This window comes from Brachyhypopomus gauderio, chromosome 21, assembly GCF_052324685.1.
Source record: "Brachyhypopomus gauderio isolate BG-103 chromosome 21, BGAUD_0.2, whole genome shotgun sequence".
Lineage (NCBI taxonomy): Eukaryota > Metazoa > Chordata > Actinopteri > Gymnotiformes > Hypopomidae > Brachyhypopomus > Brachyhypopomus gauderio.
In genome coordinates, this window is record NC_135231.1 from 7,843,731 (window position 1) to 7,863,212 (window position 19,482).

At 42.7% G+C, this 19,482-nt stretch overlaps 2 protein-coding genes across 3 annotated transcripts; both read right to left on the bottom strand.

Moving 5' to 3' along the window:
• Window positions 1-233: 233 nt before the first annotated feature.
• LOC143485173 (transmembrane protein 184C-like) lies at window positions 234-11,364 on the bottom strand. 2 transcript variants are annotated; one of them, XM_076984472.1, is made up of 10 exons: window positions 11,121-11,364; window positions 10,726-10,856; window positions 10,136-10,172; window positions 3,634-3,839; window positions 3,083-3,157; window positions 2,772-2,865; window positions 1,981-2,093; window positions 1,606-1,705; window positions 1,333-1,504; window positions 234-1,056 (listed from the first exon to the last, which is right to left on the bottom strand). In XM_076984472.1, the coding sequence occupies exons 1-10, from the start codon at window positions 11,235-11,237 to the stop codon at window positions 776-778; spliced, it is 1,326 nt and encodes a 441-aa protein (XP_076840587.1). In that variant the 5' UTR covers window positions 11,238-11,364; the 3' UTR covers window positions 234-775. The 2 variants fall into 2 exon arrangements, with proteins under 2 accessions (XP_076840587.1, XP_076840588.1); XM_076984473.1 differs by having other exon boundaries at window positions 11,006-11,136.
• A 721-nt stretch (window positions 11,365-12,085) lies between these two features.
• On the bottom strand, window positions 12,086-19,418 carry ednrab (endothelin receptor type Ab). Its single transcript, XM_076984289.1, has 8 exons — window positions 19,225-19,418; window positions 18,149-18,710; window positions 16,666-16,793; window positions 16,295-16,493; window positions 15,935-16,087; window positions 14,181-14,314; window positions 13,801-13,909; window positions 12,086-13,279 (listed from the first exon to the last, which is right to left on the bottom strand). The coding sequence occupies exons 2-8, from the start codon at window positions 18,656-18,658 to the stop codon at window positions 13,076-13,078; spliced, it is 1,437 nt and encodes a 478-aa protein (XP_076840404.1). The 5' UTR covers window positions 18,659-18,710; window positions 19,225-19,418; the 3' UTR covers window positions 12,086-13,075.
• Window positions 19,419-19,482: the final 64 nt, after the last annotated feature.

Below are 19,482 nucleotides of genomic sequence, written 5' to 3' on the forward strand. Positions count from 1 at the left end.
GACCCATCTAGATGCAGCTACACAGCCTGTCTTCACCCTCCCATGACACCCCCACCTGTGTTCCCTCCTTGGGTCGCAACTTTTTAAAACTCTCCTGCAAATGTAAATGTAGTCTGCGCCATTTTATGATTATGGAATATTTCACTTTTTACTTACCTGCATGTGAAAAATACCGTCATGGTTCATAAACTCATCTCATCTTTGCGCTTTATATGACTGTTAATTCATAGATAGATGGGTATATTTTGCAGTGTGTTTTTTATTTTTCACAGCTATGAGACAATATGTAATGTCATAGATTTTAATTGGAATTGACACTTGTTAAGTTCATATGATAATGCAAGCCCCTTGATCGATTAATAAAATAGCAGTATTTGGCAATACAATACATTACATGTTAAATATCTGAGGATAAGGATAACATTAAGCTTTAAGTTGAAATTACAACTCCAAAGTAGTTTAGTACACCGGTGATACAGGGAAAAATGCATCCACACACTCATCATAATGTTGAAATATTATAATAAAAGTTTATCAAAGTTTTACTCATAAATACAAACTCTAACTCCGTCATGTCAGTATAACGCAGTCATTGCAAGGTCAACACCAACTGTCACAAAGCAAACAGTATTACATAATACTGAATCTGCGCTACAGCAAATGCAGTTACAAACCTTTTAAAATCAACACAATAAAAATGTACACTCTAGTTATTCACAAGAACGTTCATCTCCTTACCGTATCATAAAACTGATTTTAATCATGTGTCTCCGATTTACGACTTCACTCCTGGGCTCTGATTGGTAGTTGCTGGCACTGCACAACAGTCATTCTTCCAGGGGGAGGAGTTAAAGCCAGCGGGGGCGGAGCAGGAGCGAGGCGTGTCTGTTTGGCCCAGCCCCTCGTACTGTCCTCTCGGGGAGGCTGGGACAGAAAGAGGGTCAACGCCCAGCCGCTCGTGAGACGACCCTGAGAGAAGACCAGTGTGTTCTCCCTGCACGATGTCCGCTTCAGAGCCAAAGAACAGCTTACGGGGGCGTCCTAGAACCGTACGGCCTGCAGCGTACACACACACACACACAAATGTCAATACATAAAAAAAAACATCCTACATCATATACCCTCAAAACACACACCTACACACACACACACACACACAGACACTTGCACAGATGTACTGATCAGCCCATAACTTGCTTTTACGCTTTGTACAAATACACAAAACAAAATGCTTCGGGTTTAACCTGTATATCTTGTGTGTGTGTGTGTGTGTGTGTGTGTGTGTGTGTGTGTGTGTGTGTGTGTGAGAGACACACGGAGGACGATACGCACCCACGTTCCGGACCTGCTCCGAGATGTCCGCTCGTATATCAGAGACGTCCAGCATAGCGAGGAAGGAGTCGAAACAGGAACCCTCCTCATCTTCACGTACGTATGGACGATATGTAAAGCTGTAGTGATGTGCAATTGCTGCGAGGAACATCTCAATGCAGATGACAAAGTCCTAGAAACACACACACAAACATGACCAAAGAAGCACTGAACATCGTTACTACTGCGTGTAAGCCTCCAGCAGGTAGACCTTCATGAGTTACACATGTGCACCTGCAATCCTGTAGCTACAGCCTCCACGCTTTTCCATTCCCACGTGTGCTTATCAGATATGACGCCAACCTTCACAAGAAAAGCAATGAACACAGCCTGCCTGTAGAGGGCGACAGACATTTGAAAATGGTCAAAATCAAATGATCAACTGACAAAATACAAACACTTGTTGCTTCTATGTGTACTGTTACTACCCATATCTACTACTTAATTACATCATATCTGTGTTCACTTAAGGTACATTACGATCAATTTAAAATTAGCTAGTGAGTAGCTGACAGGAAAGCTAACATAAACTGCGCATTTTAAAGTAATAAATCACCGATCAACCAACAGATGTCAGTTTCAGAGCTTGATACATTTTAACACACATACCAAAATGAGGCGAAAACCACCATTTTAACACAGAAGAATTTGCCGACAGGCTTCAGGGGACTCAGTTCTTCTCTGAGGGTGCAGTAGAAGAGCAGTAGACAGTACATGGCAAACTGAAAACACACACGGTGTTGTTTTACTTATGAGGATACAAGCTCAAGTGAAACACAAAACAGCTATAACCTTGGCATTAAATCTTACTCTTAGTCTGACACACAGGAAGCTCTTAGTATAACATACACCCAGGAAATACTTGTCTTGTCTTGCAGACAGTGGTGTGAGGACTGGGGAGAAGGTTCTCACAATTCTCCTGACCTCCGTGCCATCAGACCCCTGCGACTCATCCAGAATGCAGCTACACAGCTGGTCTTCACCCGGCCAAAGTTCTCCCATACCCTCCCCCCTCCCCCACCCCGTGTTCCCTCCATTGCCTCCCTGTAGCAGCTTTTTAGATTTAAAACTCTCCTGCAAATGTAGATGTAGCCTCTGGCATTTTAATGTTCCTCCTGCTGTCTATGTGAGGAATGAAGGACCTTTTAAGGACTCCGTGGACACAGATACAGGCCAATATCAGCACATCTAAATCCTTCCCCAGTACCACATTCTAACTACCGTGTGTGTGTGTGTGTGTGTGTGTGTGTGTATAACTCACACACAACCACTTTCCTTATACAGCTGAAGGACCTCTGTCCCGTATCTCAAAAAACTGCAGTTTCAGCATAACCAGCATAACCCTTTTCATTTGTCTCCCCGTACTCAAGCTCGTGAAACTAATGTAGTAATGTGTGTACCAGCTGAGAGGCGTTGTTGACGATAACGAGGTAAGTCCAGGCGTTTCTGAAGCTGAAGTTGCCTTCGTCGTAGACCCCACACAACTGGCACACCCTGCCAAAAGATGCATCACAGGTATATGTTTGTGTGTAGCTGTTAACGTGTGTGTGTGTGTGTGTGTGTGTGTGTGTGTGTGTGTGTGTGTGTGTGTGTGTGTGTGTAAGCGTGCACATGTGTGTGTAGGTGTCATGTGTTTGTTTGTATGAGTGGTGTGCTGCGTAGACCACTGTTTTGAGGTCAGTCAGGGGTCAGGTAGCTTCAGTGTTCTTACAGCGCTATGACAGTCGTAACAGGTCTGATGGCGGTGTACTGCAGAACACCGAGTTTACACCTGTACAGCAGGACCCTGTGGAGGAGAACACACACCGTTCCACTCAGTCCCATCACACAGTGCTCCACTACATTTCAAAATAAGAGTTACCTTTATAGTGGATTTATAAATACATTTAAAAATGAGTTTATTACTGGTTTTTCATTAGGCCACAAACAGGCAATACAATGGGCACCAGTGATCCTTTGACCTGTATAATGTTAATACAGTCCATATTATTTTTGACTAATGTGGTGGTTAAATGGAACTAGCGTATTAACAGACTTCTGACGAAGCTGACAGGTGCAATGGTGACTAAAACAGCGCGTCATAAACACTTTATATCGGAGGGCCTGTTGTAAAAGGACAACCACTTTTACCTCAAGACACTGTAATCATGGTGAGGTTTCACAAGGGTAGAAAAAGTGCTCAATATTCACATTTCTGCTCCTATACATTTCCTCACAGCTGTACAGTGTAGTATAGCACAACGCTGGGGCGTGAACACTCACTCTCCCATGGCCCATGGCGGACAGCAGCAGAAAGGGGGCAGTAGTGAGCGCTGTTCCTGCACCTCTAGGATAAGAGGCAGGCTGGGGTACTGTGTCTCCAGGAAGTTGAGCAGGAACATCAGGAAGTTATAGATGACATACGCCTCGTAACACTCACGCCATGTGTCTACATAAATGGCTATATTGGGATACTTCAGAGCAATCCACTGGAAGGGGCACACACACACCAAATACAAAATCAAAACTGTAATTATCTACAATTCAATTTCAGGGTGTATGCAGAAATATAATCAGGAGAAGAATAAGAGAAAATATAGCCGCAAGCGGCAATTGGCGGGTTCACACACGAATAGGCTTCTTGGCCTCAATAGGCAGAGGCCCAAAAGGTCCTTTAGACCCTAAATGTGAAAAAAAGCTGTTTGAGTGGAAAAAATGCACAAATAAATCAATGTGCAAATAAAGGTTCAATTGGGGCACTAAAGGGCCAAAAGGATCAAAATAATGTGTATTGGCAAAATAATTCAGATCACAGAACTAAATCACATGCTGAGATCAGCTTTGTGTGTGTTTGTGTGGTATTTCATGTGAGCAATAGTTTTCAGTCAGAATATGGCCACTAGATGGAGGCCAAGTACTACCATACTGATATCTCATTAATCTCAGTAATGAAATAGGACATTTTGGTGACTTAAAGGTTAATTTCTGGTCAGGCAGTGTACTTTATTTAAAAAAAAGAGATTCAGTTGAGGCAGTAAAGACACAAAAGGTTCAAAATAAATTGTATTGGCAAAATGATTTAGATCACAGAACTAAATCACATGCTGAGATCAGCTTTGTGTGTGTGTTTGTGTGGTATTTCATGTGAGAAATAGTTTTCAGTCCGTTTCGATGTTTGGCCACTAGATGGAGCCCAAGTACTACCATACTGATATCTCATTAATCTCAGTAATGCAATATGACATTTTGGTGAATTAAAAGGTTCATTTCTGGTCAGGCAGTGCACTTTTTGTTATAAGATGCAATTGCAATGTTATAGAACTTATTGATCTGGATCATACAAGACCAATTACTTGTCTGTATTCTGCATAACAAGATTGCAGCATGAGTTTTTATGTTTTCTTAGGTTTTTGGGTACTGTAGCGCCCCCGACAGGCCAATTTGAACCAAACTTGGCATACCTCACAAGGACTTCAGGATATAAAAGCCTTTCAAATTGGGAGTTGATTGCCTACATGGTTTATGAGTTATAGCAATATAGGTCATATATGGCATGGCCACAATGATATAATGGGAAAATGGACCAATCAGATAAATAAAAATCCAACATTTTTTTAATCAGTTTTTACCTACAGAGTCTACTGATTATGCTCATAGCAATTTTTCCATAATTGGATCAAATTCCTATGACTAGTTTGTAAATAGCTATTTTCAAACAATAGATGAATGTGACAAAAGTATGCATTTTTTAATAGGACTTGTAATTGCAAAGTTGTCAGGTCTACTGCAAGGAATAAAAAGAAACAAGTTGCATGTTCCTAAGTGAACATTTGGAGGAGTTATGCATGATTTTCACAAATAGCGCCACCTAGTGGCCAAATGTTTTAAAACTGCACAGCATGACACATAGTCCTGGGATATGCACAGTGGTGAGGTTTCATGTTGTTTGGCCAATGGTAAGTCTGTCAAATGGCCAATTAATTCAAATAAAAATTAATTGGCTCATGGCGGCCATGTTTTTTGAGTGATGATGTCATCATTGTGTGTCTTGATATCACTTGGGCCCCTGATGATGCCTGTAAAGTTTTGGCTTGATGTGACTTATGGTTTCTGAGATACAGTTTTTCCCATGTTATAGCGCCCCCTATTGGACAATCGTGGCCAGCTTTGACGTATGACCTCGTAGTCATGTGCCCTAACAACGGTTAAAATTTTATGAAGATCGGTCAAAGCGTTGCTGAGATATGGCTGTTTAAGTAAATTTGGCCACGCCTTGGAGCTATTGATTGACATGTGACAACCAAACTGTATGCAAATCTCAAAATGTTTTTAAGCAACTTTGATAATGAGACTCTCCTGAATATTTTGACACCAAGCTTGTGGTGATCCGATGAAAAACCAGGGACTAGTACAAAAAAGTAGGTTTTGCATATTATGCAAATTAGCAAAAAATCTAAGTAGGCGGAGCTTAATGGTTCTTGAGGCTTTTTTGTTTGGCTTGAGCCAAGGAATCCATCAGAAGTGGAATTTTGTTTCTAGGCCCTACGGTTTGGGAGATATGGACCAAAACGCAAAATGGTGCGCTATAGCGCCACCATCAGGCCAATGTGGGTCCCTGTCTCTATTTCTCTCATTGCACACCTGCTGCACCTTGCTGGCAAGTTTGGTCTTTCTGGGCCTTACGGTCTAGGCTGCAGTATGCGTTTTACAGGGGGAAAAATAATAATAATAATAAATATAGCCGCAAGCGGCAATTACGGGGTCCAAGCACAGGGTATGGGCACCATCTGGCATGCCTGAGATGCGTAAGCATGTGTGTGTAATCACTGGATAGGTATGGGTGAAGCAATGTGTATATGAAACCTATAGGTAGGCCATTGCATGTGTGTGCATGTGTAAGAAAGATGTAGGGGTAATTCAGGAAATTCTAGTATAGCGCCATCTAGTGGTGCAATTCCCGTCATACTTGAGTATGTCTTAGAGGGTGTGTAGATGAACATAATATGTGAGTTTCATGTTGATTGGCTTATGATAAGCTTGTGAAATGTGAACTGAAAGCTGATTGGTCGATAGCGGCGGCCATATTGGACATATGATGGTGCAGGTCAAGGACCTGTGTCATAGGTGCATATAGATGATGCGTACCAAGTTTGGAGTTATTTGGCCAATCGGTGTGGGCAGGAGAGTTTTTTGGCCGTTTTAGCGCCACCTAGGTGTGCATGTCTGCCAAAATGTATGTACCGGTCTAGACACCCAATAGGTACATGTGTGTGAAATTTGGAGTGAATACGTGAAAGTATGCCTGAGATACAGCAGAATATGTGGATTTTTGGCGAAGGAATTTTCTACGCTTGATTGTGATGCATGTGGCCATGCCCATGTGCAGAAATGTGCACTTTGGCTCCATAACAATTAAAGTTCAGACTCTTGTGAGCGCCTGGATACCACATATGTGCATGTATGTGAAAAATCCAGGGACTAGTACGCGCTCAAAAATTTGTGCAAATTTGCATATTATGCAAATTAGCTCGACATGTAAGGGGCGGAGCATATGGCTTCAATGGAACTTTTTTTAGATGAGCACATGCCTGATCAGGTGAAGTTTACATTTTGTCTCTAGGACATACGGTTTAGGAGAAACACCAGTTTAAACTTTTTCATGCGTTTTTGTGCGCTATAGCGCCACCTATGGGCGGATCGTGCTGACGTGTTGCACCTGAGTAGCGGAGAGGAGTACTACAAGTTGGCCAAAGGAGAAGTCTGTAGGTCTTATGGTTTAGGCTGCACAACGCGTTTTAAGGCAGAAAAAAAATTGGCATATGAAAAGCTTGTGAAAGGTGTACTGAAAGCTGATTGGTCGATAGCGGCGGCCATATTGGACATATGATGGTGCAGGTCAAGGACCTGTGTCATAGGTGCATATAGATGATGCGTACCAAGTTTGGAGTTATTTGGCCAATCGGTGTGGGTAGGAGAGTTTTTTGGCCGTTATAGCGCCACCTAGATGTGCATGTCTGCCAAAATGCATGTGCAGGTCTAGACACCCAGTAGGTACATGTGTGTGAAATTTGGTATGAATACGTGAAAGAATGCCTGAGATACAGCAGAATATGTGGATTTTTGGCGAAGGAATTTTCTACGCTTGACTTGTGATGCATGTGGCCACGCCCATGTGCAGAAATGTGCACTTTGGCTCCATAACAATTAAAGTTCAGACTCTTGTGAGCGCCTGGATACCACATATGTGCATGTATGTGAAAAATCCAGGGACTAGTACGCGCTCAAAAATGTGTGCAAATTTGCATATTATGCAAATTAGCTCGACATGTAAGGGGCGGAGCATATAGCTTCAATGGAACTTTATTTAGATGAGCTCATGCCTGATCATATGCAGTTTACATTTTGTCTCTAGGACATACGGTGTAGGAGAAACACCTGTGTAAACTTTTTCATGCGTTTGTGTGCGCTATAGCGCCACCTAGGGTCGTATCGGGCTGGCGTGTTGCGCCTGAGTAGCGGAGAGGAGTACTACAAGTTGGCCAAAGGAGAAGTCTGTAGGTCTTACGGTTTAGGCTGCACGATGCGTTTTAAGGCAGAAAAAAAAAAATAATAATAATAATAATAATAATAATAATAATAATAATAATAAAAATCGGAACAATTACAATAGGGTTCCAGCACCGGTGGTGCTTGGACCCCTAATAATAATCAGAACAATTACAATAGGGTTCCAGCACCGCTGGTGCTTGGACCCCTAATAAGAAAAATCTCAGCAATTACAATAGGTTTCCCACACTACGTGTGTGAACCCTAAATATAGCCGCAAGCGGCAATTGGCGGGTTCACACACGAATAGGCCTCTTGGCCTCAATAGGCAGAGGCCCAAAAGGTCCTTTAGACCCCAAAATGTGAAAAGAAGCTGTTTGAGTGGAAAAAATGCACAAATAAATCAATGTGCAAAAAAAGGTTCAATTGGGGCACTAAAGGCCCAAAGGATCAAAATAATATGTATTGGCAAAATTATTCAGATCACAGAACTAAATCACATGCTGAGATCAGCTTTATGTGTGTTTGTGTGGTGTTTCATGTGAGAAATAGTTTTCAGTCAGTTCTGGTGTTTGGCCACTAGATGGAGCCCATGTACTATCATACTGATATCTCATTAATCTCAGTAATGCAATATGACATGTTGGTGAATTAAAAGGTTCATTTCTGGTTAGGCAGTGCACTTTTTGTTATGAGATGTAATTGCAATGTTATAGACCTCATTGATCTGAATCATACAAGCCCCATTACTTGTCTGTATTCTGCATAACAAGATTGCTGCACGAGTTTTTATGATTTCTTAGGTTTTTGGGTACTGTAGCGCCCCCGACAGGCCAATTTAAACCAAACTTGGCCAACCTCACAAGGACTTCAGGAAATAAAAGCCTTTCAAATTGGGAGTTGATCACTTACATGGTTTATGAGTTATAGCAATAAAGGTCATTTATGGCATGGCCACAATGATATAATGGGAAAATGGACCAATCAGAAAAATAAAAATCCAAAATTTTTTAAATCACTTTTTACCAACAGAGTCTACTGATTATGCTCATAGCAATTTTTCCATAATTGGATCAAATTCCTATGACTAGTTTGTAAATAGCTATTTTCAAACAATTGATGAATGTGACAAAAGTATGCATTTTTTAACAGGACTTGTAATTGCAAAGTTGTCAGGTTTACTGCAAGGAATAAAAAGAAACAAGTTGCATGTTCCTAAGTGAAAATTTGGAGGAGTTATGCATGATTTTCACAAATAGCGCCACCTAGTGGCCAAATGTTTCAAAACTGCACAGCATGACACATAGTCCTGAGATATGCACAGTGGTGAGGTTTCATGTTGTTTGGCCAATGGTAAGTCTGTCAAATGGCCAATTAATTCAAATAAAAATTAATTGGCTCATGGCGGCCATGTTTTTTGAGTGATGATGTCATCATTGTGTGTCTTGATATCACTTGGGCCCCTGATGATGCCTGTAAAGTTTTGGCTTGATGTGACTAATGGTTTCTGAGATACAGTTTTTCCCATGTTATAGCGCCCCCTATAGGACAATCGTGGCCAGCTTTGACCTATGACCTCGGAGTCATGTGCCCTAACAACTGTTAAAATTTTATGAAGATCGGTCAAAGCGTTGCTGAGATATGGCTGTTTAAGTAAATTTGGCCACGCCTTGGAGCTATTGATTGACATGTGACAACCAGACTGTATGCAAATCTCAAAATGTTTTTAAGCAACTTTGATAATGAGATTCTCCTGAATATTTTGACACCAAGATTGTGGTAATCCGATGAAAAACCAGGGACTAGTATAAAAAAGTAGGTTTTGCATATTATGCAAATTAGCAAAAAATCTAAGTAGGCGGAGCTTAATGGTTCTTGAGGCTTTTTTGTTTGGCTTGAGCCAAGGAATCCATCAGAAGTGGAATTTTGTTTCTAGGCCCTACGGTTTGGGAGATATGGACCAAAACGCAAAATGGTGCGCTATAGCGCCACCATCAGGCCAATGTGGGTCCCTGTCTCTATTTCTCTCATTGCACACCTGCTGCACCTTGCTGGCAAGTTTGGTCTTTCTGGGCCTTACGGTCTAGGCTGCAGTATGCGTTTTACAGGGGGAAAAATAATAATAATAATAATAAGAAAAATCTCAGCAATTACAATAGGTTTCCCACACTACGTGTGTGAACCCTAATAAATATGAAGATGTCATCCTGAAGAGCCCATGAGAGATGGTAATACTTACACTGTCTAAGCTGTATATAGGGACCATCCACAGTATTCTGTATAAACACAAGAAACACAGGGACATCCATTATATAGCCACACGTGAGTGTGTTTACATGTAGTCAGATCTGTGGCTGAACTGTACAGTATTTTTGTCGTGAAACTATTGTGACTTGACAAAAAGCTACAATATGCAGTAACGAACACTTGAATGTTTTTATTTCGTTCTGGATACCTGGCCACTACCCTTCACTGCTCCTGATAAGTGGTTTTTGGGACGTTTCAAACCAAGGAATTTCTACCAGGATACACATCACATTTTTGATGCATCCGGATACATGCGTTTACGCATGTTACCAATCTCATGCGTCTCTAGAGTGTGTCTGAATGAGTATGAGACGTATTTATACTCTGGGGCAGGCTCTCGTGGCAAAACCACTCTGAGAGCTTTTATCAAAGCCACTTGAGCGAAAATACCCCCTCGAAAGATTCCCGTGTGCCTGAGAATGTCACGCTGGTTATACTGAGCAGCAGCACTGCATCCAACTTCATCAGGGCTGAGACCCAGCCCCGCGCGTGCACGCGAGCGCGCACCCGCGTGTATCCTACCTGATGATGGGTTTCTGTAGTTCCGGTTGTGTATAGTGCACCAGGTGCTGTAGAATGCCCCATAGGGAGATGGGAATGGTCATAAACACAAACACACCCGCAATGAACCACGCCTTAGTGTGTGTCCCGACCTGTAACTCACACACACACGCACAACAATAAACAAACAACACGAGGCATATCGGTGTTACAGAGCAGCACGAAACATGTTTATTTTCTCCGGTATCACGCCCTCCCAGAACGCATGCAGGTTCTTTATTAGCAACCCGTCGATACTCACAAAGCCCAATTTTGTCGCTGTAAGTGGCGTGTGTATAATTTCTTTACCAACATCAATCGTAAAGATTATCGACGATCAGCTCAAATTCCAAATATTGCTGAGACACGAGACGCACCTCCGCCTTCTGCAGCTCCCACACGCACAGCGGCAAGGCCACCGCCAGCAGCAGCGCGTACAGAGCCACCACCAGAGGCCGGATCCACCGCCGCCAGGTCCCGCAGGTGCACGGCATCTCTCCCGCCGCTGCGTGGACACGGGAACGCGCCCGCTATCGCCCTCGAGCCATCCCGAGCACCGCTGCGCGAGCGCTTACGTTATGACGGAGCACGAACCCGGAGTGATGCTCGGTTCACCGGAAGGATGCTTACGCACGACGCAAACGAGCGAAGGGAAACGCGAGGGACTCGAGCCGTGCTGGGCAGACGTTACGACGACATTATAACTGGGCAGACGTTACAACGACAATAGATTTTTTTGGTGAGATCGCGGCATAAAATAACTAAATAAAGTGTAGGCGTACACACAGCGTGTTAAAACATGTTTGCATGAATGAGGTGCGTCTGTTTATTATGGTCCATTAAAATAATTTTTGTATGCATTATCAGACATTATGTAGGCATTATCAGACATTATCCTAACACTTTGAGATTGCAGTGGCTGCTGAGACAGTGAGTGTTTGTGTAAGATAGATAGATAGATAGAGAGAGAGAGAGAGAGAGAGAGAGAGAGAGAGATTGTTTGTGTGTGTGTGTGTGTGTGCGAGTGAGAGCGAGAGAGAGAGCGGGTGTGTGTGTGAGTGTGTGTGAGAGAGAGGGATAGACACAGAGTGTGTAGGTGTGTGTGTAAGACAGAGAAGGAGATGGAGAGACAGAGCGAATGTGTGGGTGTGTGTGAGAGAGAGAGAAAGAGAGAGAGGGTGTGGTTGTAAGAGAGAGAGTGTGTGTGTGTGTGTGTGTGTGTGTGTGTAGAGGGGGCGGGGCTGGTGGGGAGAATATAGTATAATTGTGAACATGTGTAATGACATATGTTCAAACCCACAGCTTTAGTTAAGAACATGAAAGTCAGGCTCAGATGATAGTAGTCCTTTAACTGCACATTTTATTCTGCAAAGGGTTGCAGAGACAGGAAAAGAAAATTATTGCTGCCTAGATTAACTTTCCATTGGTCTCTAGTAGACAAAAACACGCACAGACACACTTGTGCACACACACACCCCCCTCACGGGAAATAATTTTGGCTTTTAAAATGAAAACAATTAAATGTCTAAATGTCTGCACAAATTTCACAAGTTCCTATAACCATAATTCATTACATTCAGCATGAGAAGGCACTACAGATCGGTAATACACGCTGTAGTTCACCGAATAAGAAAGATGACACAGTTCTGTCTCGCTAACGGCTCTTTATGGACAAATTTGTGTGACTCCTGCACTTTATTTACAACACACATGAGCAGTCAAACAAGCAGTCATCTTCAAAGGGTTTAAAATGTAAAAGTTACACGCACACACAAAACACAACCATAGTGGTAACATGGAAATGTGTTTGCTCGTTATTATCTAGAGCAACAGCTAGGCCATAATACACATCTCAAATACATTTACACAGCACTAACATGAAAAAAAAAACAAATACAAATAAGTTATTGTACATAGGTAAAAGGCATGCACCATCACTAAATATACATATTGTAACTATCTAATGTATGTTTCTTTTGCTGTTGATGGTGTTCGTTTAACATTTGTTTAACATTATTAGGACCATGCCAATAAATATCAAAAACAATAATAAAAGTCAAATAAAATACAGTCATTTCAACATAGTGATAACAGTCAATATTTCACAAAATCGCCATTAAAATATATAGATCATATCAGGGGAGGTTTATGAATGATATAGAAAAACATGTCAGGTGACCTGACGTAGCAGGAAATCGTAGCGACTCCATTCAGACGGAGTTAGTCAGAAGAGTACTGACCTTCCTAATATGGCTGCTCTCTGACAGTGTGTGTGTGTGTGTGTGTGTGTGTGTGTGAGAGAGAGAGATAGAGAGTGTGTGTGTGCGTGCAATCAGATGTATCTGCTCTTCTGTTGTGATGTCCGATCGTTCGGGCTGTTGTGGAGGGCGGGGTTGTTGTGGAGGGCGAGGGTGTTGTGGAGGGCGGGGTTGTTGTGGTGGGCGGGGTTGTTGTGGAAGTCGGGGCTCTTGTACAGGATGCTGGTCCCTGTGCTGTTCAGCAGCGAATCAGAAGACCAGCAGCAGCACAGACATGACTGTGGGGGAGGGGAGGAGAGAGGCTGACGTCAGAGGTTCATTCAAGTGTCTTGGTCACCAGTTGCCCTCACTCCGGACATACATACACACACACACACACACACACACACACACATACACACACACACACACACACACACACACACACACACACACACACACACACACACACACACACAGCAAAGTACATCACAGCCAGTCAGTCTCTCTCACAGAGGAAAGTCAAAAATAATCACAGACCACACAGATGGCTGACCTGGACACTTTAAGACATTCTCATGTTTAACAGGAGCAAGAGCAAAAATAACAGAGGGAGAAAGAGGGGAAGAGGGAGAAAGAGGGGAAGAGGGAGAAAGAGGGGGAGAGGAAGAAAGGGGGAGAGGGAGAAAGAGAAGAAGAGGGAGAAAGAGGGGGAGAGGGGGAAAGAAGAAGAGGGAGAAAGAGGGGGAGAGGGAGAAAGAGGGGAGAGGGAGAAAGAGGGGAGAGGGAGAAAAATAAATATGAAGAAGGACATTCGCACCTTGAAGCAATTTTTAAATTTCTTGCTGACAAAATAGAGCACGATGGGGTTGATGCAGGAGTTTATGGTTGCCAGATTTATGCTGAAGTAATCCAACACAAGCAGGAAGCTACAAGTGGCCGACAAAAGACACAAAAATCACATATACACACAGATTTGGAGAAGAGGGAGTAATACACTGACTGTAAGTTCATCACCCTTAATTAAAGGTAAACATGTCAGAGACATGAGTCCTGTTACATATCACACCTCCTATTTCACTGTTAATGGGAATCATCTATATCCAGTCATCCATGACTGCTGTAACAAAGTTAAACAGAATTTTGTTGGTGTGTGTGTGTGTGTGTGTGTGTGTGTGTGTGTGTGTGTGTGTGTCGTACTTGAGGAGGTTGCAGCGTTCTGTGTCGTGCTGAAGGTAAGTCATCTTCTTCAGAATGCGACTCAGGTGCAGAGGGAACCAGCACAGAGCAAACATCAGAACCAGAGAGAACACGACCTTGGCTACCTCACGGCGCTGAGAGCACACACACACACACACACACACACACACACACACACACACACACACACACACACGCACATACACACACATACACACACACATACACACACATACATACACACACACACACACACATACACACGCACACACACACGCACACACACACACACACACACACATACACACACACACACATACACACATGCACACACACACACACACACATACACATAAAGGTTACTCATTAAGGTAAAGTGATGATCAATTTCTATCTGTAATCTATACCTCAAAATGGGCTCATCTTTTGACATCCAATGTATATATAATTATCAATAGATGATGAATCAGTTTAGTATTTACAATGTATAATTTGCCATTTATTTTACAATGCAATACCTAAATAATTAATCTGAATGGACTGAAAGTGAAGTTTTGAACCTTGATACCATGTCCATGTGGTGTTTTTATGAAAATCTAATCATGAGTGATATAAGCTGTCAGCACCATGGCTGAGCGGTGTATTGATGCCTCACAAACACAGACTCAGACAGCGAGGGCTTCATATGTCACAGATCTATGGAACCAATCCCAGCAACTTGATGGGTGGGGCTTTCAGTATCATGTGAATAATACTGGAGTGAAAATAAAGTTATCGGAGTTGTTTATCTGTTGCAAAGTTGAAAAAGGAGAAAGTGAGCCTTTGTGTATTTCCAAAAGAGAAATGCTGCTCTATATTTGGACAAATCAGTCTGTCCTAGGCAAACGTCCAGAGAAATCTGACTTGCAGGAACCTGACCCTAACCCAAACCCTAGATTTTGCAGAGTTTGCTTGTTTAAACATTTTTTTCAAATGCGATTTTCATTCAACTGCAGTTATTATTTTAAAATGTACATAGCAGGTTCAGTCAGGTCATTTGATGTAATTTCTGTATGCTGTATAGAGCATACGGTATATAGCCTGAATATTATTTATCAACTAGATGCTTTTCTTCAGCGACTTTCTATGTTTTCAAAGCATTTCTTCCTAATGGCATATCTGAATGCTTATTTTTACAAGTAGGCTTATCAGAGCTGGTGATCAAGACCAAAGCTGTCTAACATTAGCTAATAACGATTAGCTCTGATAAGGTAGTCAGGCTAAAGTCTCTTGTTATTTGTTATTGTTAGGTGTCTAAGGTTGTAGAGAGTGATACATAAAACATAATTATACTGATACATTAACTTGTAGGAGATCTTCTGTTACTGACTTTGAAGTTACTCCAGTATTCCTATCTGCCACTGTGTGGTGTACAGTAGCCAGTGACACAGACAGCTTGCGCCTGTGTCTGGTGAGTTGAAGGTGAGCAGGTAAGTTGAAGATGCCGGTGTGGGCGGAGATAGGGGCGGGGACAATTTGCATATTCATAGAACTGCGCATACTGAATGAAGGCAGAAGTGTAGTTACACCTAAGCCACTTTATTCTTTTTGGAAATAACTTCTAAATGTATAATTCTGATGAGTTTTGATATGTTTAATCGACGACAGAAGTAATGAAGTTGTCTTTAAAAATCCACGGAATCCACTATAAAGTAGTGAGCTGTTGGGGGGATTTATTACGGTAACGTGACTGGATCGTTTCTTGGGTGACTCACCTGTTTGAGGTGTTCACTCGGCGCAATTCTCAGGCTTCCTTTCGTATGATTGAGCATCTCGTAGGTCATCAGAGTGTAGAAGATGGCGGTACAAGCCAACGGCATACAAAAGTAAAACCCAAACAGCCACCAGTCCTTTACCTCTCTGTAAAACTACACACACACACACACACACACACACGCACACAGACTTAAGTGAGAGTGCCTCTGTGGGCACTGGGAAACGTTTTAGTCAGTGTTTATTTTAGTCAGCGTTTATGTTTATTTTAACAGTGTGGGTATGTTGCAATATGACATTTTGCTGCGTGCTACGGTTCTGCTACTGCGTGTGACGTCGGATGTGGTGTGTCGGCGTCTTACGTTCGTGAAGGACGTGTTCGGTTTGAGCATGCAGGTCTGCATGGTAACGTTGTTGCGCTCGAAGTTGACCATGTTGAAGCTCATGGCTTCAGGTACGGCGAGCGCAAAGGACAGAGCCCAGATGCACACGATCTCCAAACGGGTGGAGGTGGGGATGCCTCCACCCTGCACACGACTCCACGAGACCACAGCACGGAATCTAGACACACATCAAAAATGTTCTTAATTCGGTGTGTGCGTTTATATGCGTTTATATATATATATATATATATATATATATATAAATGTGTGTGTGTGTGTGTGTGTGTGTGTGTGTGTGTGTGTGTGTGTGTGTGTGTGTGTGTGTGTGTGTGTGTGTGTGTGTGTTTTACCTGTCTACACTCAGGGCACACAGGTTGAGTACTGTTATTCCAACCGAAGCCTTTTGCAGGAATGGAAATAGCTTACAGAGGAACCACCCAAACTCAGATCCAGCGAACGGCCAACTCATAGCCAGCAGCTGTACAGACATGCACAGCAAAAACACACATACACAAAATCAACCATAACAAAGACATATAAACACAAACACCCAAAACACACACATATATTCAAACACAAAAACACCCATAACAAAGACATACAAACACAAACACTCAAAACACACACATATATTCAAACACAAAAACACCCATAACAACACAAACACCCAAAACACACACATATATTTAAACACAAAAACACCCATAACAAAGACATACAAACACAAACACCCAAAACACACATATATACAGACAAAAAACACCCATAACAAAGACATATAAACAAAAAGAAAGACCCAAAACACACACATAAATGCAAACACAAAAACACCCATAACAAAGACATAAACACCCAAAAGACACACATAGATACAAACACAAAAACACGCATAACAAAGACATAAACACAAACACCCAAAACACAAATATATAAACACACAAAAACACCATAGCAAGACATACAAACACACTCAAAACCCACCAAAACACATATATATGCAAAAAAAACATTTGTAACAAAGACATACAAGCACAAACACCCAAAATCCATTCAAACACATACATATATGCAAACATGTGTAACAAAGACATACAAACAAAAACAAAACACACAAATGTATACAAACACAAAACACCCATAAGACATACAATCACAGAACATTTATAACACATGTCCAACATCTATTCACATGGGAACGCACATTTCCTCATATCATACATTTCCTTGTACTACAGCAATATAAAACACATGGGCCTACACATTAATGTATTTCTATTTAAAGATAATGTGTCCTCTTTGTGTTTGTGTTTTGTGTGTGTGTGTGTGTGTGTGTTATGGTATGTGTTTCAGTCTATACTGAGGGTGTGTTAAGTGGCTCATCAACAAACGTTCCAAAATAAGTATGTCCGACTGACATGCTGCCGAGACAACTGCTCACACACACACACACACCACACACGCACACACACACACACACACGCACACACACACACACACACACACACACACACACACACACACACACAAACACACACACGCACACACACACACACACACACACACACACACACACACACACACACACACACACACACACACACACACACACACACACACACACCCGGTCGCCATATCAGCTGCAGTGAGTGATGGTGACAAAGCCCAGAGAGTGATAGTCTCTGATGATGTCATGCTGGAGCGGTTCTGACATAGATGGATCTGTGTCTCTCCCCTTTCATGGTCCACCAGATCCCAACCTGCATCCACCCGCAGGTGTACGCACACACCCGCACACACACCCACACACACACCCGCACACACACCCGGCCCCACCTTGTAGACCTGAATGGGGATGTCGATGGCGATGTAGATGAGGTCTCCGAGCGCCAGGCTGGCGATGAGGGCGTTGGGCCGGTTCCTCATGCTCTTCTGGAAGATGATCCTCAGCAGGGTGCTGTTGCCCACCACGCCCACGGCGAAGATCACGCAGGACAAGCCCACGTTGATGTACTTCAGCGTCAGCTGCATGGACGTCGTCCGCGAGCAGGCAGGAGGCGGCGGGGACGGACCGCCCATCGCCGAGCTGTTCCCGGACGTCGGCGAGGAAGAGGAGGAGTGCCAGGGGGCGTGACGGACACGCAGAGGCTCCGGGGTCGCGACCTCCGACCTCTCGAGATCCAGGGGGAGGGTCAGAGTGGAGGGGGTGGCATAGAGGCCAGGAAGGTGCATAGCAATTGGGTCATCAGGGTGCAGGAAGTCGTTTGAGGAGTTTGATTGGCAGGAGCCTTGTCTCATCAGGATGGAGGATATGGTTGCTATTAGCGCTGTGACCCAGGGCATCATGGAAAAGCAACGTGTACTGCAGATCCAAGCCTTTGCTTTTACCAACGTTCAGCTGAAAGAGGGAAAGTTAAACTTGCAGACTTCATAATAATGCTGCCATCGGCTAACATTTCATGCTCTTCATCCCTGGGACCAAAACGAATTCTAACCGACCATACAGTTTAAGAAGTTACTTTAATAGATGTGCATTTAATTAAATATAATCACGCACACAAAGTAAAAAAAAACTCATGTTAAACTCTTTAAAGTTGCCCATGTTGGGTCTGCTCTGTAAAAGGGCAACATGGCTCTCTTCAAAGGAAAATAACATTTTGTAGTAGTTAGTCACAGATAAGTTGAAAGATGTGTGGTGGCGACAAGGTTCTGTACTAAATAAACAGCGTAATCACCCTCAGAGCACAAGAGAAACAAAGAAAAACAGAGAATTCAGAGAGGAAAGGAAAGTTCTACATTTTTATATAGACTTCGTTAAAAAGAGTTTTAGCTGTTCTGTGTATACACAGCATAAACTAACAAAATAGTTTAAGAAAATATTTTCACTGAACGCATAAACATGTTTCACTTACCTTCTGGAAGTGTGCTGCCAGTGCCGTTCCAGTTCGGTGAAATAAAAATGGCCTTTGTAGTCCTGGTGAAGAGGAGTAGTGAGTTTGGAGGAGCTGGTGTGTGGTGGATTACACCACATAGAGGTGACTTAGTACGAGCTTACAGCAAGAGTAATACAAAAGTCAAACCACCACAAGTCCCCTTATAGTTCCTGTCACACACACCCCCCATCTCTCTCTCTCTCTCTCTCTCTCTCTCTCTCTCTCTCTCTCTCTCTC

Excerpts from the sequence above, each read along its gene's own strand:
- ednrab (XM_076984289.1), bottom strand. The coding sequence starts at position 18,658 with ATGATGCCCTGGGTCACAGCGCTAATAGCAACCATATCCTCCATCCTG. Across the intron at positions 16,794-18,148 it reads TCCCCATTCAGGTCTACAAG|CTGCTGGCTATGAGTTGGCC; the intron begins GTGGGGCCGGGT and ends ATGTCTGTACAG. Across the intron at positions 13,280-13,800 it reads AATTTAAAAATTGCTTCAAG|TCATGTCTGTGCTGCTGCTG; the intron begins GTGCGAATGTCC and ends CCTCCCCCACAG.
- LOC143485173 (XM_076984472.1), bottom strand. The coding sequence starts at position 11,237 with ATGCCGTGCACCTGCGGGACCTGGCGGCGGTGGATCCGGCCTCTGGTG. Across the intron at positions 10,857-11,120 it reads GGGAGCTGCAGAAGGCGGAG|GTCGGGACACACACTAAGGC; the intron begins GTGCGTCTCGTG and ends TGTGAGTTACAG. Across the intron at positions 10,173-10,725 it reads CTACAGAAACCCATCATCAG|AATACTGTGGATGGTCCCTA; the intron begins GTAGGATACACG and ends GTGTTTATACAG.